Source organism: Hyperoodon ampullatus (genome assembly GCF_949752795.1).
Source record: "Hyperoodon ampullatus genome assembly, chromosome: 10".
NCBI lineage: Eukaryota > Metazoa > Chordata > Mammalia > Artiodactyla > Ziphiidae > Hyperoodon > Hyperoodon ampullatus.
This window is the reverse complement of record NC_136923.1, coordinates 89460093-89486819: the sequence shown is the minus strand read 5'-3', so window position 1 is coordinate 89486819 and position 26727 is coordinate 89460093. Positions and strand designations below refer to the sequence as shown.

The 26727-nt window shown below is 37.1% G+C and overlaps 1 protein-coding gene across 1 annotated transcript in view; it reads left to right on the top strand.

Annotated features, from left to right (window-relative positions):
* Positions 1–26727, top strand: part of CDKAL1 (CDKAL1 threonylcarbamoyladenosine tRNA methylthiotransferase) — a gene marked incomplete at its 3' end in the record, with an annotated part of 656191 nt that overhangs the window by 147766 nt on the left and 481698 nt on the right. Inside the window, exon 6 of the mRNA XM_079712248.1 lies at positions 20277–20373. Within this exon, the coding sequence (XP_079568374.1) occupies positions 20277–20373 (97 nt within the window). The remainder of the gene's footprint in view (positions 1–20276; positions 20374–26727) is intronic.

Genomic DNA, 26727 nt, shown 5'->3' with positions numbered 1-26727 from the left:
GTTGCAGTGGAGAGGTGGGGATATAGGACTGATTTGAGTGGACTTAAAATGGAATGAGAGAGTGAGACAGAGTACAGATTGCGTCTTAAAGGAGGTTTGCTATAAAGGGAAGCAGAAATGGAGCTAGAGCTGTGTGGGGAAAGGTTTAGAAGCAAAGGAGAGTTTTTTTGTGTTTCTAAGATTGGATGTTACTGCGTATTTGTATGCTGTTGGATATGATCCATTATAGAGGTAAAAATTGCTTAGTAGAAGGAAAGAGGGTAATTATGGGAGCAGAGTATACAAGAGGGACTGGGATGTAGCACACAAGTGGAAGCATTGGGCTTACATGGCAGTAAGGACAGTGGATTTATTTTAACAGATGTTGATACAGAGCAGGTAGTTTGCCAGATGCAGTGGTGGAAAGAAAGAGCAGTTCTCTTCTGATTGCTTCTGTTTTTCAGTGAAATAAGAAGCAAGGTCATCTGCTGAGAACCTTAACGGAGAGAGGCCATGTTAGAGCAATATAAAATGTTTGCTTTATTTTCTAAATAATATTTAGGAAATATATTCTTCCCTTAGCTGTTGAGTTGTTGTTATGGTGGTTAGCAATCTATGCCCATACATTTTATTTCAACAGGGAGAACCGAATTTCACTAGGACTTACTTGTATGGTATAAATCAGATTCTGCCTTCTCCCCTCCCACCGCCTTTTGAGTGTGGGGATTTGAAATTTAGTAACCTTATGTTTTGGTTCTTCTCCTTGTTCTAGGTCTTTAATTTTTCAGTGGTAGAGAGGGAAGATGGTTTTGTTGAGTTCAGTTATGTTTTGCAGCATCTGCTTGCTTCCAGGACTTGGGAGTAGCTGAAAGTGCATTCCTAATACAGTGAAGTGTTCCAACTTCTGAAGCTCTAGTGGCCTACCTACCCCTCTAGTGAAAGTGACCCGAGTGGAGACATGCTTTTGTTCAGGTTTTAAGTGAAGTCTTGTCCTTCTCCTTCAGTAGGTGTACAGATCTCCTGCATTTCTTCTGTTTTCTTTGAGTACTTCAGAGTATCCCTTTTTTGCTTTAAGTAGTAGAGACCAGTGTTAACTCCTCTTTTATTCTTGTATTCCATTTTTCAGCTTGCTTCTCTGAACTTCATTTTCCTCATTTGTAAAGTAAGAATCCCTCACAGGTTCTTGGAGATTTCATGAGGCAGCATGTGATGTATGTGAAAATTGCTCTGGAAAAGAGTAAAGCAGTATAAAAAGCAAAATCCTGTTGTCACGATGATAATTTTTGTTATTCTCTAGAAGACATGGACCATCCTTTAGACTCTTGGGTTTCACCTTTCAGGGGCATTCATTTCTTGTTTTATTATTTCTTATTTCTTTTCTGTTAGGGGCTTAATGTAGTGACTTGAGTATTATTCGAGATTTTGATGTGTGGGGTTGAAATGTGAACACTGCAAAACTGGAGGTGGGAGGAAGGAAACTGAATTTATTGCCTGCTTTCTTTTATTTTATTCTAACTTTTTAAAGCCACAAACTTTCCCTTTTACCAGAGTTTTACAAATGGATACGTGAAAGCATAAACCAGAATTTAAAATATTAAAAATGAACTTTCTTCTTATATTTTCATTTGCTAATTTTCAAGTCTAGTACAGATCAGCTGGGAGTAAAAAGATTGAACATACATTGCAGCTTTTTGGGGGGAATTTTCAAAGAAAATTTTCTTTTTATTCTAATTAAATAAAATTTACTAATTGAGAAAGAAAAAAATTTCTAACAATGTTATTTGCCACTGTGGTATTTTTTCTTAATCTTGGTGGCAAATGCTACCTTTTGGGGGCAGATATTTCTTACGTCAACCAAGATTTTTAGTGCTGGAATACATATCAGGGTTCATCTTGTTTAACCATTTTCATGTATATGTGAGAAAATTAAGGCTCAGAGACAAAGACGATTTGTCTTGCTGTCAATTCATGGTACAGCTGGGACCTGAATTTAGGTCTCTGGACAGCGTCAGATTTTCCTTCTTGAACCACCCTGCCACTTAAAGCTCACAGTTGTGTTTGCAGAAAGAACGAGAGAAGTTGCCCATACACAGTACAGGAGAGCAGACAGAGGTGCATTCTGTACACTCTTCATGCTTTTTAATTTTCCTGTCCTTTCAGTGGTATAAATGGTAATTAATTGCCACAAAATATAGTAAATAAATAAGTTTTTGTGATGTTCTCTTGGAATGTCTTCAGTAATAATTCTGACTTACTTGGTCTTTTCAGTGTCATTCCATTTACCTCCAACAAAGATGGTCAGAGGACAACATACAGTTTTGTTTCTACAAGCGTGCATTGGGGTTCTTCCAGCTAACTGTGACATCCTGTTTACATACCATGGGTTAAAACCGCTTTCATGTGGGTCCTGAGATATAGGGAGTTTGAAAAGGCTTTAGAGATGGCTCCCACAGTTTTACTTCTCTTCCCCTTTTTGTTTACTGGGAAATCTCTGGTTATTTAGTTCTAGAGTATTTTTTTATTAGAGATTTATTTTAACTTTGTTGTAAAATACAATGATAAGTTTTAAAATTGCAGAACAACGTATAGGTTAGGGAACTATTTTAGAGCAGAGACCCCTGTCACTATCCCCCCAGTTCAAAAAATGAAACATTGCTAGCCACTCTGGAAACCCCTTTACATTCCCCATCACAGTCACAGCTCTCTCCCTACCTCCACAGATGAGCACTGTCTTGACTTTTATAATAATCACTTCTGTATGGCGTTATCCCTTATGGCTTTATCACCCACGTTTTGTTTTTAGACAATGCAGTTAAATCTTGCCCATTTAAGAAAAAAACCTGAAGTGTATTTTAAAATCTCTCTTAATCAATAGGTTCCCCTTCTAGCTCTTTCTTTTCCTTATAACTTACCTGTTGAAGAACTTGGGCCTTTTGACCTGTGAGCTCTCCATAGTCCAGATTTTGCTGATTGCATATTCAGGTGCAGTTCAGTACCTTCCTCTGTCCTCTGTTTTAGCTGCAAATTGGCAGCTTGTTATAGAGCCTTGGCAGGATTTTAGGTTGAATTGTATTCTTTCATTGGGAGGCTCGTAACGTGTGGTGGTTTCTCTGTTTTCGATGCTACCAGCTGTTGACGTATAACGCCGTGCGTCATTCTTTGGGGTTTGGAACATGATGACATTCTATTATATCATCTTGTCAGAGATTAGCTGTAATAATTTGATAAGGAGATGTCGCCCCTCATCAGCTATTGACTCATTGGTAGAGTTTATAGAGAAAGGCAGGATAAATTCTAGATTCCCTTATTTACCCGATTTCTAAGATAATAAATTGGATCCTATCATTCTCAGAAGGTGACTGATAGCCCCCCCCCTTTTTTAAAGTATGATTAGAAACTCATGATTTTAAACATATTTGGGCTTCAGTCAACTGTGCTTCTTACCCAAGTTCAAATTGTCCTGTCTTTGGCCACTGTGATCCCCTTCAGGTTGATTTCTGTGTCCTTTTGACATGACCCTGGTATTCTTTGATAGCTTCCTTGCTCTCCGGTGGTTTGATAAGGTGTTCCAAGCTCATCGTGTACGTTTCTCGTCCCAGACATGGAATCAACCATTTCTCTAAGAAGCCCTGGTTCCTTCAGTGGGAGATGGAATTTCATCACCACACCTGGGTGCTTTGCTTCTGTTGTTGGTTATTGTTCCTAGGCTTTTCCAGTCTTTTCAGTGGACACATCCACACTCAAACACAACTTTTAAGATAAAATACTTCGTGAGTTCATATTGACATTTCCAATTTACATTTAAGATTATAGAGTTTTACCTTAATCTTATATATTACATATATATTTCCTTCCTTCTTCACCAAGAATCCTAGGTCTCAAGAACATAGGGAGAGGATGATAGAATTAGAATTATCCCGTAGTCCTCATTAGCTTTATTCTGCTTTATTTATTTATTATTATTTTTCCTCCAACCAGTTTTATTAAAGATAACAAAGTTCTGTATACAAAGTGAGCTAAACCTGTTGCTTCAAACATGACACTTCCCTTAACTAGTGTTTTGATAAGTCAATCCATAGAGTGTCAAAAAGCAGCTTACTATAAAATTAATAGAAAAGTGCCCAACGCACATTACATGAATGGCCTAATTACTGGAACTCTAATAGTTCTGTAAGATAATTAACATAAGGTACAATTGAGTCTCTATGACAAGCTGCTGGAGAACTGATACGGGATGTCTTATACATACAATAGTTTCAGAATAATAATCATACTTGTACATACATCACCAGTCATGATTACTGAAAAAATTAAAAGGATTGTTTTGCAAATGCTATATCCCCATTCTCCTCCCAAATATTTTTAATGGGAATTCTGTATCTACATTGTCAAATCATATAGTCATTACATATTCAGTTTCTCACTTTCAACCCTTATTTGATATTCATTCCATAAATAACTATGTACTTAATGCCTGCCACAGAGACCCCACGTAAATACCCATCTAGTTATTTTTGGTGGTTTGAAGAACGTTTTAGTAGGTTCCTTAGGAAGGGCCCCTAGCAACAACAGTCTCTTAGTCATGATATGTTGATACTACTTAGTGATCCTTATACTGTATATCCAGTCAGTTTTGCTGGATATAAAATTCTTGGGTCACATGTTCTTTCTGGCATAGAGCACTGGTTTCAAAGTCTGGTGGCAGTGTAATTTTTTTCCCTCCTTATAAGTAATGCGTTCTTTTTGCCTAGAAGCTCAAAGGAGTTTTTTCTTTTTCTTAAAGTCCAGTAATTTTATTAGAATGTGTCTTGGTGTTGGTTGTTCTTATTGTTCTGGGGTAATGTTCTCAGGTATATAGTATAATCTTCCAATATATGGACAAAACTTTTAAATTTTTTAATGTAAATTTTCTTGAATTATAATTTTTAGTATTCCCTTCCCTTGCCTTCGGGTTTCTTTTTCTTCTTCAGGAACTCCTCTTATTCATATGATAGGTTGTCTTTGCCTATCTTCAGTAATTGTTACTTTCTCTTGAATCCTGTGGTCTTGCTGAACTACCTTGTTAGTTCTAGTAGCTTTTTATTCCTTTAGGATTTTATCCATATTCAATCATTTCATTTGTGAAGAAACCCTTTTGATTCCTTTTCTCTGTGATTGTATGCCTTTTCTTTCCTTATGCCTTAGCAAGGGCCTCCATTACAATATTGAATAAAAGTGGTATGAATGGGCATCCTTGCCTTGTTTCTCATCTTAGGGAGAAAACATGATGTTAGCTTTAGGTTTATTATAGATATCCTTATCAATTTGAGGAAGTTATCCTCTAATTTTAGTTTGCCGAGGCTTTTTTCATGAATGGATTTTGAAATTTGTCAAATGCTTTTTCTGCTTTTGTTGAGATGATCGTTTGGTTTTTCTTTTTCAGTGTGTTAATACAGTAAATGTGGTTCTATTTTTAGGAGCTCTGATTCTAGTCGTTTGCTTAGGGGGTGATAGAAAGGATGATAAGATCATGATTGGCTGAGGAATGGCTTCCTCTTGAGAATATGGGAGTTCTTTCAGGTGTGGTGATTGTGGCCCTGTGGTGGCTTTAAGTCATGCGGTGGCACTGCTCTGCTTACCTGGTTGCAGTGCTAATGCTCACAGGTGCACATATAAGACCTTCTACTTTTATGTTGAGAGCTGTACTTGAGGTCATAACTTGTAGGTAACTCTGGAAGCCAATTGCTGTGAGGACAGAGGTCTCTCAAATCATTGTTTGTCCATCTTTAATTATGGAGATCAGCTTTTTCTAGGCTCCTTTCACCTTTGATTTATAGGTTTTCTTTGGAAAAGTCACTTTTTTTTTTTTTTTTTTTTTTTTTAAGTTTTACACAAATGCTCCATGACTGCGGTTGCTCATGTTCCCTTTCCCATGTATAAATTATGTCTTCTCTGGAATTTTGGGAAGGTGCGGAGGTGTTTCTGTTCATTTGGTCATCTCAGCTCTCTGCTGGGATCAAAGTACATAATTTGGCTTTACCTTTTAGAAGGAGTAAGAATATAGCAAATTTCCACACCTATTTTTTGTATTTTAAGTAAGGCACTGGTGACAGCAGCTGCTGTGGTTCCAGTTGTAACGTGTTCCTCCACAGCAACTTTTCTGTAGTAACTCTGAATGTAATTCTCTTATTTCTTTCAAGTCCCATTTCTTTTTTTGCTAGCTTCAAATTAAGGATTTTTTATATTATTTATGTGACCTTAACAGTCTAATTTTTTTTTCATGTGTAAAAATACAGGTAATATGTAGTACTTTATTAGTTGTGAGATAAAAATGAAGGAATATCAGTCTAATAGAGTGTTGGTTTTCTCTCTTTTTCTTATATATATATAGGTATGTATGTGTATACTCCTGTGCATTAGTAAAATATAGTTACTTAAAGGGCCAAATTAATTGATTAATTTCAGTAGAATTCAGAGAAGAATCTCCAGAGGGAAATGGAACCTTTAAATTAACCACGGATGTCAGCTAGCCTTAATAATTAAAAAGCATCCCAAGAATGACATGCTTTGTTTCTACATATAAAGGGAAATGGATAATTAATAGGATTATACAGTTAAAGCAAACCAAATCTTTCTTTTCATCCTTAACGTATATAATTTTTCACCCCACATATTTCATACTTGCTACATAGTGATTGTTCCATAAGTATTAGTTGATTAAATAAAAATTTTTAAATTGCTGCTTCTGTGTTGTTTTTCGTGTATACATACAGCCTTTTCATTGATTTTTCTGTTCCCCGTGGTGACAACATTGAACATGGAAGAGACACTCTGAACATGTTTTGTTTGGCTCAGAGGGAGCCTGTAGTCTCCTTCTGTATGACTCTGCTGATAATAATGAAGTAATAATGAAGAAATCCTCTCTTTAGTTTATAATGGTATACTTTGGTTTAAGTCATGTTGCTAAATGGTAAATGTCATTTGCTTGGTTATTTCAGTTGATAATTTGAATTGATGTCAGTCTGACGTTGGTATCAGGGTGATGAAGTTTGTCCTTTGCTGGCATTGCAAACAGGAAAAACTTGACAGTTTTTTTCCCCATCAAAATGGATTTTGTTTTGTACATTGATGTTGGTAAATGGGGCATTTTCACATAGAAGGCAGTGTTTGTTTCACTGAAATTGCTTTGCTTTCTGGGACTAGAGTTGAGTAGTGGCTCCAAGGTTTGTCTGTGACCAGCTATGTTGGTTGCTGCTATAAAAAAATCTTTTTTTTTTTTTTCTTGTGAAGTTAAGAAAAAAAAAAAGTTGTATTTGTGATCAGTACCTTTCTGAACTGAGGTCAGAGTAATTATAAGTAATAGCTGTATTACTTTTCTGAAGATAAAATGAAAATTAAAAAAAAATTTTTAAAGAAAGAGTGATGGAGGGGACAAAGGAGAGAGTTGAAAGGAAAACTGTGCTGTTTAAACACTAAGAAAATTGTTCTTAAGAATATGATAGTAATTCTTATGAACTGTTTATTTGATTTGTGAAAGAGTCTGAGGACTTACCATAAAATTAAAATGTACATAAATGGTGTTGACACTAATCAAAGGTAGTTCCCCTTTTTGGATTATCTGTGTTTCTGATGATGAAAAAGATGGATTCCTGCTTAGTGTTGGCCTTATTAAATTTTAAGAGACATAAGCATGGCTCTTAATCACAACTTTAATGATTGATTCTAGTGTTATTTCCTGTTAATTGGTTTTTCATTCATTTATTAAATTGCAAGAGGTTTCTTGAAAATGTACTGCGAGGTGTGTAAAATGAATCATATCTAGGCATTGCCCTTAGGGAGCTTATAGTCTTGTAGGGGAGAGAAATCTATTGGAAGAGCTATTGATATATATCTATTGATATAGTATCAATACTATAGGTCAGTGCTGAAGATTGTAAATCATTTGCCATAAGAACAGTACTGAGGGCTTCCCTGGTGGCACAGTGGTTGAGAGTCCGCCTGCCGATGCAGGGGACGCGGGTTCGTGCCCCAGTCTGGGAAGATTCCACATGCCGCGGAGCAGCTGGGCCCGTGAGCCATGGCCGTTGAGCCTGCGCGTCCGGAGCCTGTGCTCCGCAACGGGAGAGGCCACAACAGTGAGAGGCCCACATACCACAAAAAAAAAAAAAAAAAAAGAACAGTACTGATAATTCCTTCTGAATTAGCTAGTTCAACTAGAATATGTTAAAAATAAGTTTTTTAATAGTGCCCTGAAACACTGATATTCTCTGCCTCTTGCGCCTCCAATGAAACCTCTTGATCATGCAGGAGTTAGAGCTGGCTGAAACGCAGTTAAGCAGCTTGACTTAGTCTCTTCTGTTGCCTCAGTCCTGTAGGTGTAAATTAGCCAAAGACACAACTCCTGCAGATTCTTATCTTTTCGAGGGCACAAGTGTCTCTTGCTTGGCCACTTTTTAATTGTATTATTTTAAATAAAAAAGCACTTTTCTGTTACCTCCTCCAGGGGATCAGTTTTTCCATTAACTAATGCCTCTTTGGAAAAGTGACTTTGAAAAAGATGTAAAAACTTGAAAATTTTGTTTAGGAACCTTTTATAAGCGTTTACAACAGCTTTTTATTCAGACTGTATAAGTCAGTTCTAAATTCTAATTTTTTCTGGGTCTCCCACCAGAAACCAGGTTGGGATCTAATAGTACTGTAGCTCAAATTGTATTCAGGTTGGAACTCTAAATAAGACCAAGTATGCATTTTCCTTCAGAACTTTTATCCCTGTAATCCCATTCTTTAAAAAGAAATTTATTTATTTATTTATATTTATTTTTGGCTGCATTGGGTCTTCGTTGCTGCACACGAGCTTTCTCTAGTTGCAGCGAGCAGGGGCTACTCTTCGTTGCCGTGCGCGGGCTTCTCATTGCGGTGGCTTCTCTTGCTGCAGAGCACAGGCTCTAGGTGTGCGGGCTTAGCAGTTGTGGCTCATGGGCTCTAGAGCGCAGGCTCAGTAGTTGTGGCGCATGGGCTTAGTTGCTCCGCAGCATGTGAGATCTTCCCAGACCAGGACTCGAACCCGTGTCCCCTGCATTGGCAGGCGGATTCTTAACCACTGCTCCACCAGGGAAGTCCTGTAATCCCATTTTTAATTGGAACCAGAACTGTAAATTTCCCTCATTCCTTGCTCAAAATATAGATTCCTGTCATAATTTAATTTTGGTCTTTCTTGGTGAATGTGATAATTAAAGTAAACTATAATGAAATGTGAAAATTGGATGGTGAATTGAATAAATGTAACAGCTGATCAGGGCATCTCTTTTCAGTGTCACTTTATTAAGGTCTTCCTATATACTGATACACCTCGGAATTTTATTTTAAAAAAAACTTCTTTTCTTTTTCCTTTCTCTCCTTTCCTCTGTTGAAGGGTATTACCATCTAAAGTGTTTGCTATGAGTAGAGTATCGGTGTATTGATCTTAGGGAGGTGAAGTAATTACAGATTTGCTTTTCATTTTATGGGATAATCTCCATAATAGGAATATACATGTCATATACTTTAGGTTATTTTTTTATGTTAATCCTTTTAAGGAAGGAATGTTTTACTTACATTAACTAGCTTATCAAGAAGAAAATAATTGATTCAAATACTAAGTGCTGTGCAAGTCCTAAATGCAGTTTTTTGGGTTTTTTGTTTGTGTTTGTTTGTTTTTACATCTTTATTGGGGTATAATTGCTTTACAGTGTTGTCTTAGTTTCTGCTGTACAGCAAAGTGAATCAGCTATTTGTATACATATATCCCCATATCCCCTCCTTCTTGAGCCTCCCTCCCACCCCCCTATCCCACCCCTCTAGGTGGTGACAGAGCACCGAGCTGATCTCCCTGTGCTATGCAGCTGCTTCCCACTAGCTATCTATTTTACATTTGGTAGTGTATATATGTCAATGCTATTCTGTCACTTCTTCCCAGCCTCCCATCCCCACCGTGTCCTCAAGTCCATTCTCTACGTCTGCATCTTTATTCCTGCCCTGCCACTAGGTTCATCGGTACCATTTTTCTAGAGTCCATATATATCTAAGTGCAGTTTTAAATGTAGTGAGGTATCATATCTACAGTGGTCTGATTTTCACTAGCCTCACTCATCTTACTTTGCCTTGGATCTTGAAGTTACATAAAAAAATCCACTGAACCTTACACTTCATGATGTAGGGTAGGGAAAACAATACATACATCTCTTTGTATGTACGCTCTTAGGTTCAGCAACTGGGGCATGTGAGTCAAAGTGATAAAAGACAGACTAATGGGAAAAACAAAACAAAACAGTTGTAATTATGCAAGTATGTAGGAGTTAGAATTTGGAGATTATATACCATCTTAACAAAGGGGGTAAAGAGTGGAGAAGAGTTTAGACAAAGGAAAAAGGGGCTTATTGGGGAGGTGTAAATTAAGAGAAGGTGATTAGGAAATATATGATAAATGAGGCTTTTTAGTAAGGTTTGTTATACAGGTAAGAGTCTGGTGATAAGAGCTGTCTCTGGAGTGGTTCTCTTCCTGGTACTAGAGAGGGAGACACCTTTACAAATGGAAATTTATGTCCTGCTTTTATCCAGATGGGAGAGGGGAGAGAGCTTTTTTCCTGAGTCTGCTGTTTCTTAACTGCCTTCATCTCAAAAGAATTCTTATTCCAAAGTGGCATATTTTGGGGTGGCATATTCTGGTCCCCTTAAATGAGAAAAGAAAGTTCTAGGTGATGGATAACATTACACCAGATATTGAGGCCTACTAATCCTTTATTTGAGCCTGCAATAACTCCTCCCATTTGAACTCAGAGCACTGAAGTTATTTTGCAGCATTTCACTTAAAAAAATATAACATTAAGGTATATTTTATAATGTACATAATACAGTAATATAATACTCCATGTGTATAATTTATATACAGTTGTATGTATTTATGTATTTGAGGTCCATTTCTTTTTTTTTTTAACTAGTGGGTACCTTGATAAAAAGTTTGGTGGGGCTTCCCTGGTGGCACTGTGGTTAAGAATCCACCTGCCAATGCTGGGGACACAGGTTTGAGCCCTGGTCCGGGAAGATCCCACATGTTGCAGAGCAACTAAGCCTGTGAGCCACAACTACTGAAACCCACGTGCCTAGAGCCTGTGCTCTGCAACAAGAGAAGCCACTGCTCTGAGAAGTCTGTGCACCGCACGAAGAGTAGCCCCCGCTCGCCGCAGCTAGAGAAAGCCTGCGTGCAGCAACGAAGACCCAACACAGCCAAAAATAAAATAAATAAAATAAATAAAAAAAAAAAGTTTGGTAACCACTGCTCTGTAAATTTATTTGTTCTTTTTGATGTTCTAACCTTGTACTTAAAATATTGATTTGTATGTCTGTTCAGTTTGCATATTTCAAACTTTCTTTTTTGGTCTTTTTAACTTCCTGTGTATTCCTTGAGGCACAAATTCCTCTTGGTATCTGACAGACCTCTAAGCATATATTGTACACATAATAGACACAAAATATTTCATTAATGAATTTGTGAAAATCATATATAAAATGAAGTTTTTGATTGTTGTCATTTATTCCAGAAATTTTTGTAGATTCATTGCATGGCAGTTAGAAATGGTAGTAGTAGATTGAATAGACAAGTTAGAAATATATTGAGAGGTAATAGCTGACACAACAGAAAGAGAAGAATCAATATATATGGCTTACTGAGATTATTTATTATGGGGCCATACAACCTTATGGATCTTGGTAACCCCTGGCTTAGGACATCATTATATCAAGGCAAAGGGCAGTGATGGATGACTGTAGTACTGTCTTTACTTTGACCTTGGGCAATCTGTTTAATCTTCTAATCCTCAGTTTCTTCTTTTATACGTGAAATGATAGGGCTAGAAATTTTTGGATGTCTCTTACAGATGTGAAATTCTATATCTACTGTGATTATTTAAGGCAATCAAATATAGGTTCAGTTAGTTTCACTGTAACTTGTGTAATAAATATAAGCATGCCATGTATTTTAGAAACATTTCCTTGAGAATGGTTACATATGTTTTGCCTGGCATGTAGGCCAGTGTGTAGGGAATAAAGCTTTGGGAGGTGAAAGAAGGCAAATTAGAATGAATAAGTGGAAGCTATCTAGAGGTAGAATTTAATAATAAGAACATATGGACAAAAACATGTGTACAGTGATTAAACAGGAAATTTTGAAGTAATGAACTTCCTGCCATTGAGGAAGTAAAGCAGAAGCCATATGACCATTTATAAGGAATATTGTAGAAAATATTAAACATGTGGGTAAAATTTATTTAACTGGGCAACCTTCCTTTCCAAGAGAATGTCTGAGAATGTTGGGGAGCACTGTGAGGTTACCTAAAGTAAGTTAGGGAGGTAGATAGGGAGGAATATGGCACATAATCCTCTGAAATTGGTCTTTATCCCAACATGATGGCTCCCGAGAAGCTGGTCCTGATGCCTTACCACGGATGCTGGGGAATCTTTCCCTTGCCCTGTTTTGGTGTCAGGCTTTTGAAAACAGTGTTATGAGTGTCTTCTTTATTTTCTTAACTCCTTATCCAACAGAGATGACTATTATTTACAATTTGGAATATTTCCTTTCAGAATCCCTGGCAGGATTCAGAGAGAAGCATCTTCCTGTAAGCCTAAGGAATCTTTCCCATTCTCTGAACTTGCTTCCCTTTGGAGCATGAGGCTACCCAGGCCCACCTGGTGCTTTCTTACTGTGTTTCTTATCCTCTCGTGAGCGTGCAAGCACAGGTCACCCATTTTCTGATTTCTGCAGGAGGTTCTTCTTCCTACTTCTTGCCATCTCGCCTGTCCTTGGTCTCGCCCCCTTCCCCCATCACTTTTCTCCTATAGCTTTTAAAAAAAAATTTTTATACTTCTCATTGAAATTCCCTTTTCTATAATGAACGAACCTTCCTTACGCTGTTAACCTCTTCACGGAAGTCTATGTCCTTGTCAATTATACCTCAATGAAGCTGGGAAGAAAAAAAGTCCATGCCCTATTCTCACCATCTTTCTTAAAGTCACAGAATCCTTTCTTCAAACGAAATATTTCACAGACTCTTGATAGGTAGAGCAGATGAAAGCACAGTAACAGGATGTAGGAGGAAGAGGAAGTCTCTGGTCCTGCTTGCTCAGCCCGCTCTGTGTCCCTGACCTGGTCCCTCAGGGACCTCACTGGGAGTCAGCGTTCCACAGCGCTGCATTCAGAGAAGCTACCTCTCCTTCATAACTGGGTACCCTTGGGTCTCTTTACATGGGCATATGCTTCTTCTCCCACAGGGCTGCTCGCAGCTGTCCTCGCTACCTCGGCATCTCTGTTCTTCCGCTGCACGCAGAAACCTGGGTCGTAAGGCCTATTTCTTGAACACCTTGCAAGAACACCTTGAGGGTAGAGACTATCCTTTTACTTTTTTCTTCCCTTGTGTTTAGATTGCAAGAACACCTTGAGGGTAGAGACTATCCTTTTACTTTTTTCTTCCCTTGTGTTTAGCATGTGGTGAGTGACTGAATGGTAGAATGGAAAAATAAAATGCTGAATTAATGACTTTTAAATAAATAATTGTTCTTATCGGTGAACCCAGGAACTTGTATTGCAGTAATAAGCACAATAAAAGAAACCTATTGAACCTGAAATCAAGTGGGAATTTCTTCACTGGTTTTATATGGCCAGTTCATCAGGGAATGGCAACTTGTTATATCCAGATACACTTTAAAGAAATGACTGCTGTGTCTAAAAGGATTAACTATTGTACTATGATAATCTGCCTCAGGTGCCTACTTTGTTTGCCACTGTTATTAAGTGTTGAGAAACTTTAACCCTTTGGACTCCTCTTTCCTAGTGCAATGAAGACCACTCCCCGTGTGGTAACATTCTTTCTTCTCATGGGGCATAAAATGTGCAATTACGTTTTTAGCTTTGTTGGTTAAAATAATATTCAGTATTGTGACCCTGAGATTAAATCCCAGTTACTTTGGATTTGAATGTCTCCAGACAGCCCCAGTTACCTATTTGAATCTATCTGTTTGCATTATTTTTTAGACTGATAAATCCTATCAAGGCTTAGAGTAACTTTATTTTCAACTTTTGGTGGCTCCTAGCCTAACTCTGCAGGTCTTGATAAGAGTCATGTATGGAGACAGTTGCACTGTTGCTGCCAACTCTTCCCTCCTTGACTGGTTGTTCCAAAATTTAAAAGAAGGGCATCGTGGTTATGGAAATAGATCACAAACATAGATCCTTAGTTGTTTTATCTTAGATTATCTGCTGAGGTGTTTTTATGAGTTTCACATGGCTACATGCCTGCACATAAATACTTAAAATAGTGTCCTCTCACTTGAATATCTGAATGCAGACAGTACTCCCTTGCAGAGTAGTTAAGAGTGCTTGCTTTGCATAGAAACAGATTGGTTTTGACCCTTCTTCCAGTACTGCTGTTTTTAGAGGGGTATCAATATACATTTAGAAATTAAAAACTCAGCTGTATATTTAAGAATACTTTTTCGTAAAAGAAAATTTTGATTGAAGACTTAGATATTACTTTGAGTATTTTTATATAGGTTAAATATCAATTTGCAGGAAGGATATAAGGAATAAGAGAAATGAACATGGAGAAGAAGCAGCATTTCCTCTGTATCTGCTACTTATAGAGAACTGAGTTTTTCTCGATAGATCCATGGATTTACTACTCTGCTATTAGACTGTGATTTTGTTCACAAGACTCAGGAAAACAAGAGCTGTGAAATAGTAAATTGTGTTTCTACTTTGAAGACATTCAATATATTATAATCTGTGTCAATTTCTGTGTTGTTTTAATCAAGAAATGTTTGCTCCAATGTTTATTACACAATCAAAACTCAAGTTTGATTTATGTTCTGAAATGTAGGATTCAAGGACTAGGAGATCCTGGGTCCTCATCCTAGCTCCAGCACTAAATCCACAAAGTGTGGAATCGACCATTGCGTCTCCTTGAATATCAATTTTCTCATCTGTGAGATAATGATATTATATCATCTTTATGTGTTTTCTATGATGCTGTGAATTTTAAGGTTCTGTACAAATTATTTCTTTCATTTGGTGCTTGGCAGAAAAGAGGAAAAGGTTTCTTTATGTTTTCTTTATTACTCAAGTTAATGCTCTAGACAAGGATACATCTCTGTTTTAATTTAGAAATGCGTTTCAAGAAAATATGAATGATTGTATTGAATTAACTTTACATTCAGCTTTCATTTTACTATATGTGCTGCCAAAGCGAGCACTGAATTTTCATTTTAATTGACATTTCAAGGCTATCTAAACTGAAAACATGGAAATTTATAGTATTTTTAAATTTCTTAAGGTATTATTCTTATCAGCATTCATACGTTGAAGGATAAGGCTTTAAAAAATATGTCTGTGCTGGGTATATTTCTAAAGAAAAAGTTTTCAGGCCTTATTTCAGGCTTATGAACCTGAGCAAAGTTGACTAAACAAGAAGAACAGGATGTCAGAAAGGAATGTTTAGAACAAGAACACTCTTTGAGAAATTGCATTAAAACTTTTGATACTTTATTTGGTCACAGAGTGTGGCATCAATATTCCATAGCTGGGGTATGATTTTTGGCTTATAGTTCTGGTCTACCCTAGCATTTTAAAGCCAAATTCAATAGAAGCATGAAATAATATTTTAAATAAATTATTTAAACATCTCTATTTTGAAATTTCCTCTTAATTTTCTGGTGTTCTGCTTACTCCCTAAAATCAGCCTTGGACTGTTCTTTCATGACCTGGTCTAGTGTTGATAAAGTCAGCAGAACGCTTTCCCTGGGTTGTTGTATATTGGCTGTACTGTTTTCAAATAGGTTGTACAACTAACTATATAATGGTGACCTTGATGAAGTACATATAAATGCTAATCATGATTATTATTGCTGTTATAGTATTGGTGGTGGTGATATTACCTTTTTTTGTTTTTGACACTAATATTTTTTAGCCTATGGGAATGCTTCTACATTGCTAAAGAACCTTACAGTTTTGTACTCAATAAGGATTCTCTCCATACCTTTAGGGATTGTTGCATCCACTGTCATCAACCATCACTTTGGAATACATTTCAAAAATCTATCCCCAGCTCTATTGCCAACCAGCTGAATTGCATCCAGAGACTTGATGGACATTAGCAGAACCTCAGATTTGGTGTGTCCTATTGGAATTTCCTTCTATCCCAGTACTCAGCTTCTGCTGACAGCTAGTGGCACCACTTTTCTTTTATCTTCTTAGACTAGGGATCGGCAGCCTCTGGCCTTTGGGCCAAATCTGACCTGCTGCTTGTTTTTAAAAAAGTTTTATTGGAACAGAGACGTACCCATTTGTTTAAGTATTGCGTCTATCTGCTTTTGCTCTAAGGTGGCAGAGTTAAGCAGTTACAGCAGAGACCTGTGATCACCAAAGCCTGAAGTAATTTACTCTCTGGCTCTTTTTAGAAAATGTCTGTTAATCTCTGCCTCAGACTCAAAACCTTGACATCACCTTTGATTCATCCTTGGGGTTTCTCAAGTATATTCCAGCAGGAGAACTCATCTCCTTTTAACTTTTTTTTTTTTTAATCCTCCACATGTGCTCAGGTCCTCACATCCTTTTGCCTAGGGTATTAAATGAATTTCCCCAACCACTGACTTCTTTTTCCCGTGTATTTCATTTTGCACCTTGCCACCAGGGTCCTGTTCTCAAAGTTTGGCTCTATTCTGTGTCCGCTCTGCCACCAAAATTTAAAGTTTCCCTACTGCCCACTACATTGGAGCCTGTCCAGCCTTTTTTGTAAGGCTCCTTCCACAATATGAGCCCTATGAGTCTCCCTTATATAGAAATTCTTTCTATAATGAAATGCTTTCCCCTAACTTCCTCCCTTCTTGCCTTTGTCCATGGTGTAACAGCCGCCTGGAGCTTTTTCTGCCTCCATTTCACCCTCTCCAATTCCTGTCTCCCTTTAAACTCCTCTCAACTTTTTTCATAAAGCTTTTTACTGTATTTTTCTGTGTGCATATTCTTTGTCCCTCCATGATACGTTGCCTGTACATCTTTCTGTCACGTTAGGGCATTTTACTTGATGCTGTGTTGTTTATGTTCTTTTACATCTCATCTCATCCATTATAAACCAGAAGCTTGTCGAGTGTAAAGTGCCTATCTTCCTCTTACTGTGGTCCCTTAAACACTCACTATCATGTCTTAGACGTGCTTAATAATTAAGTAATTGAATCACATTACTGGAAGCCAGCTTTTTTTCTTTTTAAATAAATTTATTTTATTTTAATTTATTTTTGGCTGCGTTGGGTCTTTGTTGCTGCATGCGGGCTTTTTCTAGTTGCGGCGAGCAGGGGCTACTCTTCGTTGCGGTGCGCGGGCTTCTCACTGCGGTGGCTTCTCTTGTTGAGGAGCATGAGCTCTAGGCATTCAGGCTTCAGTTGTTGTGGCTTGCGGGCTCAGTAGTTGTGGCTTGCGGGCTCTAGAGTGCAGGCTCAGTAGTTGTGGTGCACAGGCTTAGCTGCTCCGCGGCATGTGGGATCTTTCCGGACCAGGGCTCGAACCTGTGTCCCCTGCATTGGCAGGGAGATTCTTAACCACTGCACCACCAGGGAAACCCTGGAAGCCAGCTTTTTAATTTGGATTTAATAATTGGTGACCTCACAGACCCTTGAACATTTGGCAGTGATTCTAGGTGCATAGCTAAAGTTTGTGAAGAAACCAGATGTTATTTCCTTGTACATGTTATTAATGTAAATGGAAAGATTTTTTTGTTTGATAAGGTATTTCACATTTACTGCAAGAAAACTATTTGTGTGCGATGGTGTGCTTGGTACTGATAAAAAAAAAAAAAAAAAAGTAAAACCAAGTGGCAGAGCCAGGCAGTAATTCTCTTGGATATGTTAAGCAATCTACCAATGTCAGATTTTCTTGATTCTATTAACAAGCTTTTTCAGGATTCCAAATGGAAAAGTTATACCAGAGTACTTTAAGAAGTTACGGAAGTGAAATGCTTATGGATGCTGTTAAACTAGTATTTTGTCCTCTGCCCGTTCATTCATTTAATCATTCTCTGCATACTTCCCAGGGGTTTTGGTGTGGCTGTTGATCACCCATAGCTAGTTCTGTTAACCATCCCCTGCCACCTTTTTTTAGGCTTTTAGTTCTGAATTCGTAGCCTTGAAAAAGTTGACAGAAACAAAAAAGGGTGTCAGATATAGAGACTTTTCACTTCATGGTGGTGTAGTCTAAAAGCTACAAGTCTAGAAACTGGACTGCTGATTCCCTTAGCGTTCTCAGTTGGTTTCAGAAACCTAGACATTGCCTGGGGTGGGAGGCTCAGAAACACAGTTGGTGTACAAAACACAATACCCGAGCAACCAGTGGAAAAAAGTAAACAAAGCATCACAAGTCCCAAACCCACATACTTGAAAAAGAATTGAAGACTTAAAATTTTAATATAAATGGGTAAAGAATATGAATAGTTTCTAGGAAAAGTTGTTAGCTCTGCTTGGTTTACCCTGTCTTCTAGCACAGAATCAATGTTTGCTGTATGCATGTGTGCCCAGACAAATGAGTAACACCCACATAAAATATATCCCAACTTCCTCCTAAGTAAAGAAATGCCTAATAAAATAACCAGACATGTATACCTTTGAACCAATGTTTTTACTTCTTAGAATTTATGTTAGGGAAATTTAGCATAGATTTCGCATCTAGGTTTTTATAATCCAGAAATACCGTCTCAAATATTCAAAGATTATCTATCCATCCACATGTATTTGTACGTGTATGTGTGTGCATATGTCTATATGCATGTGTATTGTGAAAAATTTTGTAATAGTGAAAAATTGGAAATAACCTAAATGCCTATCAGAACACAAATAGTTAAGCTATAGTATACCCACATTGTAATGTTTAAAAAGGATGAGGTTCCACTACTGGGTATATATCCAGGATATATAAATACTAATTCAAAGAGATATGTGCATCCCCAGTGTTCTTAGCAGCATTGTTTACAATTGCCAAGATAAGGAAGCAACCTAAGTGTCCCTCAGCAGATGAATGGATAAAGAAGATGTGGTGTATAGACACACACACACACACACACACACACACACACACACACACACAATGGAATACTACTCAGCCATAAAAAAGAATAAATTTGTGCCATTTGTAACAATAGGAATGGACATGGAAGGTATTATGCTAAGTGAAATAAGTCAGAGAAAGACAAATACTGTATGATATCACTTATATGTGGAATCTAAAAAATAAAACAAACTAGTGAATTTAACAAAAAATAACAGATGCATAAAACAAACAAGTGGTTACCAGTGGGGAGAAGGAAGGGGTTCAGGCAAGATAGGGTTAAGGGATTAAGAGGTACAAACTACTATGTATAAAGTAAATAAGCTATAAGCTATGGGGATATATTGTGTAACATGGGGAATATAGTCAATATTTTATAATAACTATAAATGGTGTATAACCTTTAAAAATTGTGAATCACTATGTTGTACACCTGTAACTTCAATAATACTGTACCTTAACTAAACTTCAATTAAAAAAAATAAAATACAAAAAAAAAGGGGTGAGGCTGATATTTAACTAAAGAAACAAAAGGAAAGATACACAAGGTGTATTGGATGAAAGTTGTAAAACAAAATATTGTTTCATCTTTGTGTATTTATAGTGAACAGAGGTCTAGTTACACATCATACCTGCATATGAGAGGGATTGTCTGGACATAAGCATAAATAATCTAAAAGTTGTAGACAGTCTCTGAGGAACAGAAGTGAGGAGATGTGTGAATTCTCAGGATAGAGGGAGTATTATACCTTCTATTTCTTACTTTTCTGTTCAATTTTTTCAATGTATATTTTACTTTTATACTAGACAAAAGACTGGGAAATCATATCGTATGTTTTAATATTAATATTTAAAATAATGATTTAAAATAATTGAATGGCTAATGTCTATCTGGAAAATGTGGTTTTTCAAGAACGATTTATATCCTTGAATATTTTTATAAGTAAAATTTTTTGTTTTATAATGAGGCTGTAATGAAAGCACTATCAGATTGGACTGCCATTGTGTTGTTCATGGTGTGATAAATAGACACATAGTTCAGAAGTCTTATTATAATGCATTTTTTTGAAGCAGTTGTAAGAAAATCCTGTTTGATGCTAGATGATCATGTTATGTTTTAGGGAACTTACGTGCACTAACATCAGTTTCCAAGGGTACGCTTGTGAGGAAAAGAATTAACACTGTTTTCTCTTCAATCTTTTAGAAAAGCTCAAGAGGAGAACAAGAAAATAGTGCTTGCTGGATGTGTTCCTCAAGCCCAGCCTCGTCAGGACTACCTTAAAGGGCTGAGCATCATAGGGGTAAGCTTGCACCTGATAGGAAAAAAGACAGTCCTACGTTGTTAAAACTTGTCATGGCTCCACATTTTATTTTCTATTTTTAGGTTATTTATAAGCTGGGTTACACTTCTGGCTGTCCTTAACATACTTTCCCTATTGCCACGGAAACTTTGTCATGTCTGTGTAACGTCTGAACCTAGTGCGGAAACATGTTCTAGGTTCTCTCATTTAAAAAGGAAAAATTACACAATAAAAAGCCATAGTACGGAATTTAAGGTCGTTAATTATAACCTTGTCTTTGTGTGTCCAGCACTATCTCTTGCCATATCATACTATATAGCTATATATACCTATATACCTATATGGAATGTCCCACTTTTCACACTAAAAGTGGAATGTCCCACTTCCATCTTACTCATCCCCCAAGACGTGGCTTCACCATTACCCCTTCTCTCAGCCTGCCCTGACTGCGCTGTGCAGGCCTCGATAATCCTGTTTCTGGGTTCCTTTCACTTACTATGCAGTTACCTTTCATTTGCTCTCTCAGCATTTCACAGAATTGTATTTTTGGGGTTAACTTATGTGTTTTTTTGAATACAGCCCACCTCTCTTTTTGAATTATTAGCTGCACACTGACAGCTTTTCAATCTTTTTTAAACGCCCACCACGTTTCTCCAGCCTTTCCCAAGGTGCCTGAAATACAGTAGGCATCCTTTCAATCAGTGTTTGGTGACTGAAAAAATGAAAGAAGCTTCCTTTTGTACTTCTGTTGTTGGTGTGCTTCTCTCCCTGTTGGGCAGTAAGTTCTGTGAAGTCAGGGGACGACTACTTACTATAGTATCTTTCTTATTCTTTGTGGACATCACTGTTCACAAATGGCCAGAGGTAGTTAGCATTCACAGTACTTGTTGACCAAATGGTGGTGTTTCATCCTCCCCACCATTCTGTTACAGCTGTACTCACTGTGCTCAGTAATGCTCTTCTTTTAAAGAGGCTCTGTTAATTTTAAAAAATATATAAAAATATGGTATGCTCATAGAAAAAATTGTATGAAAAATTGGCATCTGGATTGAGACTTATTGGATTTTTTTCCTTATTTGATGTACTATTGATAGGTTCTTATACTGTATTCTCAGTGCAGTGAACTTGTTTTCTGCTGTGAAGTCCTTGCCCCACTGGCAAATTTAATAATCTTTGAACAAACATTCTCATGTTAAACAAACAGAACCTGAATGTTTGGGAACTTTAGTTTGTTTTCACCACTTGTCTGTTTACATTTTGATTTCTCTTGGTTTAAGGAATGAACTGAATATGGACTCCTGAGTTATCTTTTCATGTCAGACTAACTTTCTCCATAAACATAATCCTGCTGTGTTAGGGAAATAGAAAACTAGTTAGAATTCTGTTTTAGAGATAAAACGTGGTAAAAGCTTAGAATTCATCTTTGAGTTCATCTCAAGGAATTAAGTTCCCAGAATAGTAGAATTTCTGTAGTATGGCAAAAGTCTCTTCTCTGTGTACATTATGGTAACATTTCCCTGAACTCCACTGTGTGTTGTGAAGAGCTTAGTGTATGTGAGTATGTTGGGGAGATTCTCAAGATGGTGGGAGAGAGGATGCCCAGTGCTGGTGATACGGAACACTATTTTCAGGGATGATGTAAACTCGTGGGTATGGCAAATAAACATTTTTTCCCCATTTAATCTAGCATGCTTTCTGTTTTGTCTCTTTGTCTCATTTTATTAACATTAAAATTCTTTATATTTATTTAGCTTCTTTATAATTGGAGAAACAATACATGTTTGAAAAAGTGAATAGAAAGAAAATTCATAATCCTCTCACCCTAACACAATAATTATCCCCTTCAGACTTTTAACCTCTGCATATTTTACTTAACTGTAATCTCAAAACTATTTTGTGTCCTTATTTTTCCATGAGATTTTATTCTATGAGCTCTTTAACCATTTTAAGTCCTGTGTTAATTTTCTGCTGAAGGGTATATACCATAAGTTACTTAACTGTCCTTAATTGTTGGATATAGGTAGTTTTCTAATTTTTAGGAAATGTACATCATACAATAATGCTCATAAAGGGCTTTTTAAATTTAAGATCAGTATACTGTGAAAAGTTTCCAAAAGTAGAATTGCACTAACAATAACAACATTTCGGGGTTGTAGTTTAATTATATCTTCAGCATTTGGTATTATTACTAAAGTATAAGATTGTTCTTTGTCAACATCATTTTATAGAGCATTTTTATCTGTGGCAGCTATATGACTGGCACTTTATATATAAAAATTGTGTACAGGAGAACTGAAAATCTTGAAGAAAATTTGGAGAAGGAAACCAATATTATTTATAATTGGCATTTGGAGAGATCTATTTCTGAACATAATTGTTGAACTGCTACAAAATCAGAAATCTTCTGAAACATAGTGAGTTACAGTCAAGTAAAGAAATGAATTAGGGACTTCCCTGGTGGCGCAGTGGTTAAGAATCCACCTGCCAATGCAGGGGACATGGGTTCGAGTCCTGGTCTGGGAAGATCCCACATGCCGCAGAGTAACTAAGCCTGTGAGCCACAACTACTGAGCCTGCACTCTAGAGCCTGTGAGCGACAACTACTGAACCCGTGTGCCACAACTACTGAAGCCCGTGCACCTAGAGCCTGTGCTCTGCAACAAGAGAAGCCACCACAATGAGAAACCTGCGCACCACAATGAAGAGTAGCCCCTGCCGCAACTAGAGAAAGCTCTTGTGCAGCAATGAACACCCAACACAGCCAAAAATAAATAAAATAAATAAATTTATTAAAAAAGAAATGAATTATATTGGTTTACACAAAGAAAAAACAATTCTGAAGTGTAAAAAAAATATGAAGGTGTTTAAATTCATTGACTTGGGAACCTATTTTTAGGAGGATGTTTAGAATTGTATTGCACAGTTGATTTACAGGCTGTGTGAAAACTGTTATTCCTTCACAGAATTTTCCTCACAGTTTCTGTGATGGGAGGGCGTTAATAGAGGCCGAAGGAAGCCCAGCTGTGACTGTATTCTGTGCTTTCACTTCCTGCTAGGATTTGTCTGTGTTGTGCCACACACAGGGAGGATGGTCTGCTCTGTTGACCAAGTGATCGAAATAAAAGGCTACCTTTAGATGGTGAGCAGGGTACTTATTGCACACTTGAGTTAAAAAGACAAGTCTGTCCCATGTTTGCAGGTGCTCCTGGAGTAAGCATTTAAGAAGATGTTTAATAAGGAAGAATGATATTTGTTACCATCGTAAGGTTAATTTCCACCCATATCAGCCTTTAGAAATGGGACAGTTAATTTGTTTCCATAATCAGAGAGAGCAGTGTGGTGAGGGCACTTAGCAATTGGTGGTTTGACTCCTGGGCTTTATATTATCATCTGTCGTAATGTCTCCTGAATCTAGTTGTGATTAATATTATCTGAGTGGTGGGATGGAGAAAGAAAATAACAGAATATCAACCAGAAGTAATACCTATCAACCTCTGGGTCCAGAAGAACTGGCTTTGGTGGCAGTAATCTTTAGGCTTCTCCCATCCGAGTTTTTTTTTATAGTGGGAGAGGAGAAAGAACAGATTTGAAAACGTATATGTGTTGGATAGAAAGACCTTTTTTTAACCAAAACTTTTTCCCTAGCATGATTAAATGAAGTTTATATCTAGAATATAAATTTATAAAAACATGAATTTATAGGTAATTAGTGCAGAATCAAGATCTTTTTCATTTTTATGGGATCTTGAAACATTTTACCTTACAGTGAAAATTTTCATTTCTCTTTTTTCAAATAAAATTTATTTATTTATTTATCTATTTATCTATTTATCTATCTATCTATTTATTTATTTATTTATGGCTGCATTGGGTCTTCATTACTGTGTGTAGGCTTTCTCTAGTTGCGGCTTGCGGGCTCTAGAGCGCATGCTCAGTAGTTGTGGCGCATGGGCTTAGGTGCTCCATGGCATGTGGGATTTTCCCAGACCAGGGCTCAAATCCGTGTCCCCTACATTGGCAGGTGGATTCTTAACCACTGCACCACCAGGGAAGTCCCTTCATTTCTCTTTTGACAAATACTTATGGTTAACTATTCACCTTGGAATTAGTTTTCATGCAATGTCACTTTTTTTTTTTTTAAATCACTGCTCTTATTTGTTTACATTGGTCACTCTGTGTCTAGCTGTAGGTAGTTCCAAGATGTTGTGACTATACCTATTGAATGCTACTTTTCTTCTCTTTAGTTTGTTTTTTGGCATGAAAGTTTCTTTTAGCTTAGTCAACCAGAAAGGATGTTCTGTTTTTAAAGTCTGGTAGCAAAAAATAATAATAGACTTCAGAGCTCAGAAAGCCAGGCTTTAAATCCCAGGGCTGCCACATTATTGTTTTTTCTATTCAGCTAGTACTTACTGAGTGCCTACTAAGTGCTAGCTACTGTTCCAGGTGCTAGGAATGCAGCGGTATATAAAATCACCAAAGATCCCTGTCCCCATAGAGCTTACCTTCTAGTTCTTGGGGAAAGAAATCTGGTTTGATCCGAGAACATCTTCAACCTCCTGGAGAATGTGGTGGGATGGGTCCCTAGATGATGGGGAGATTGATTAGTTGGGAATTTCTCTGTAAGGTTCAGATGGAAATACACTTTGTGTCCATCAGCTGGGAGTTGTGTTAGGAATAGGTGGCTGAAATTGTATTTATTTGCTTGAGTTCTACTTAAGGTAGTGTTATTTCTCAGTTCTTATAGTAGTCATTATTGATAGGCATGACATTAGGAAGGTTGGTTTTTATTCTGTTACAGGAAAGCATGTTTACAGAATTGTGCATTTTGTGTAGATTTTCTGAGCTAATAAAGACTGCATCTGAAATTGGTCTTGGCATTGATTCATTAGGCTTATCTTTGTATAATATCTCTAGAAATCCTAAATAAACTGAATTAATAAACAGGTTGTAACATTTAAAAACATTTTTAAAACATGCAATTCAAAGCAGAATACACAGTTAGATGCTGAAAATTTGTATATGACAGAACTTCCTGATGTGCCAGCTGTGAGCCCTGCAGGCAGATGCATATTTTCTTTGGAGAGCTGAACAAAAATGTGGTTTAACACAGGTGTCCACTTATCTCAGGGACTCTTACCAGGTTGATTTGCAGTGGTTTAAACATCTTTTCAGGCAGGCTGCTCTAATCCTGAAAAGTCAGACAGCATGATGGCTCTTTCATACGTGAATATTAATTTTGAAAATTATGTGTATAAATAAAGCAGCATTTGAAAGAGGATATGTTTTAGAACATTTCTATCATATTACTGTATTCCAGAGGGTAAATAAATTCATGAAATGGAATAATGTCACGGTAATGGTGACATCGACATTGAGGGCAAAATTTTAGAAACTGTCCTTCTCCTATTTGTCTCTACTTCATGTCTTCTGATATTTCTTCTTGTCATATTCCATTTTTTAACCTTTAATTATCAAAATGGCAGTATTGTAACAGAATGACATGTAGATTTAAAAGCCCATTCATTTTTCTACCTTCCTAGATCTGTTGTTTTTATTTTTTCATGGCTTCCTCTAATTTTATCTATATGTGTATACATTTTTCACCTACTGAATTATAAAAAGGTAGTCTAGCATACTAGGAAGAGCATGAATTTAGGAGCTAGGTTACACGGGTTCACATCCCTGCTCCACCACTTATTAGCTGCGTGACCTTGTACAAGTTACTTAACTTCTGTGTGCCTCAGTTTCTTCATCATAGAATGGAGATAATAATAGAACCTAACTCCGAGTTCTGTAAGGGTTAAAGTATTTAATACACATAATGTGCTTAGCATGGTCCTTGGCACATAGTTAGTGCCCTGTATGAGCATTTAAAAAAATTAATTATCTTACTAGTAGAGTTAACACTGAGCACAGCTATGTGCCTGGAATGAAACTATTTGCTAGAGATACAGAGCTGAATAAAACTTGTCTGGCCTTAAAGACAGTAAAATCTGAGGAGAGCTGCAAATAATCATGATATATATGCATAGGGATAAAGTCTGGTGGGCACACAGAGGTTGAAACCATTCTTGACCTGGGTTTCAAAGGATGAGTAGTGGTTTGATGAATGGAGAAAGGAGAGAGGGCTTTTGAGCAGAAGCAATAACGTATCTAAGGAAAAGCATGTGTGCTTAAGGATGCCTGGAAGGGAGAAGGAGTAACAAGAAGTGCACCCTATTTGAGTGTAATTTGGAGGCGCTGATTTTAAGAGGTGTAGCTTGGAGTAGTGCAGATGGGTGATAAATAGGGTGGAGAGAAGGAGTCTGCATTCAGTGAAATGCTTAAGTCAGAATCAACATGACAGGGTGAAAG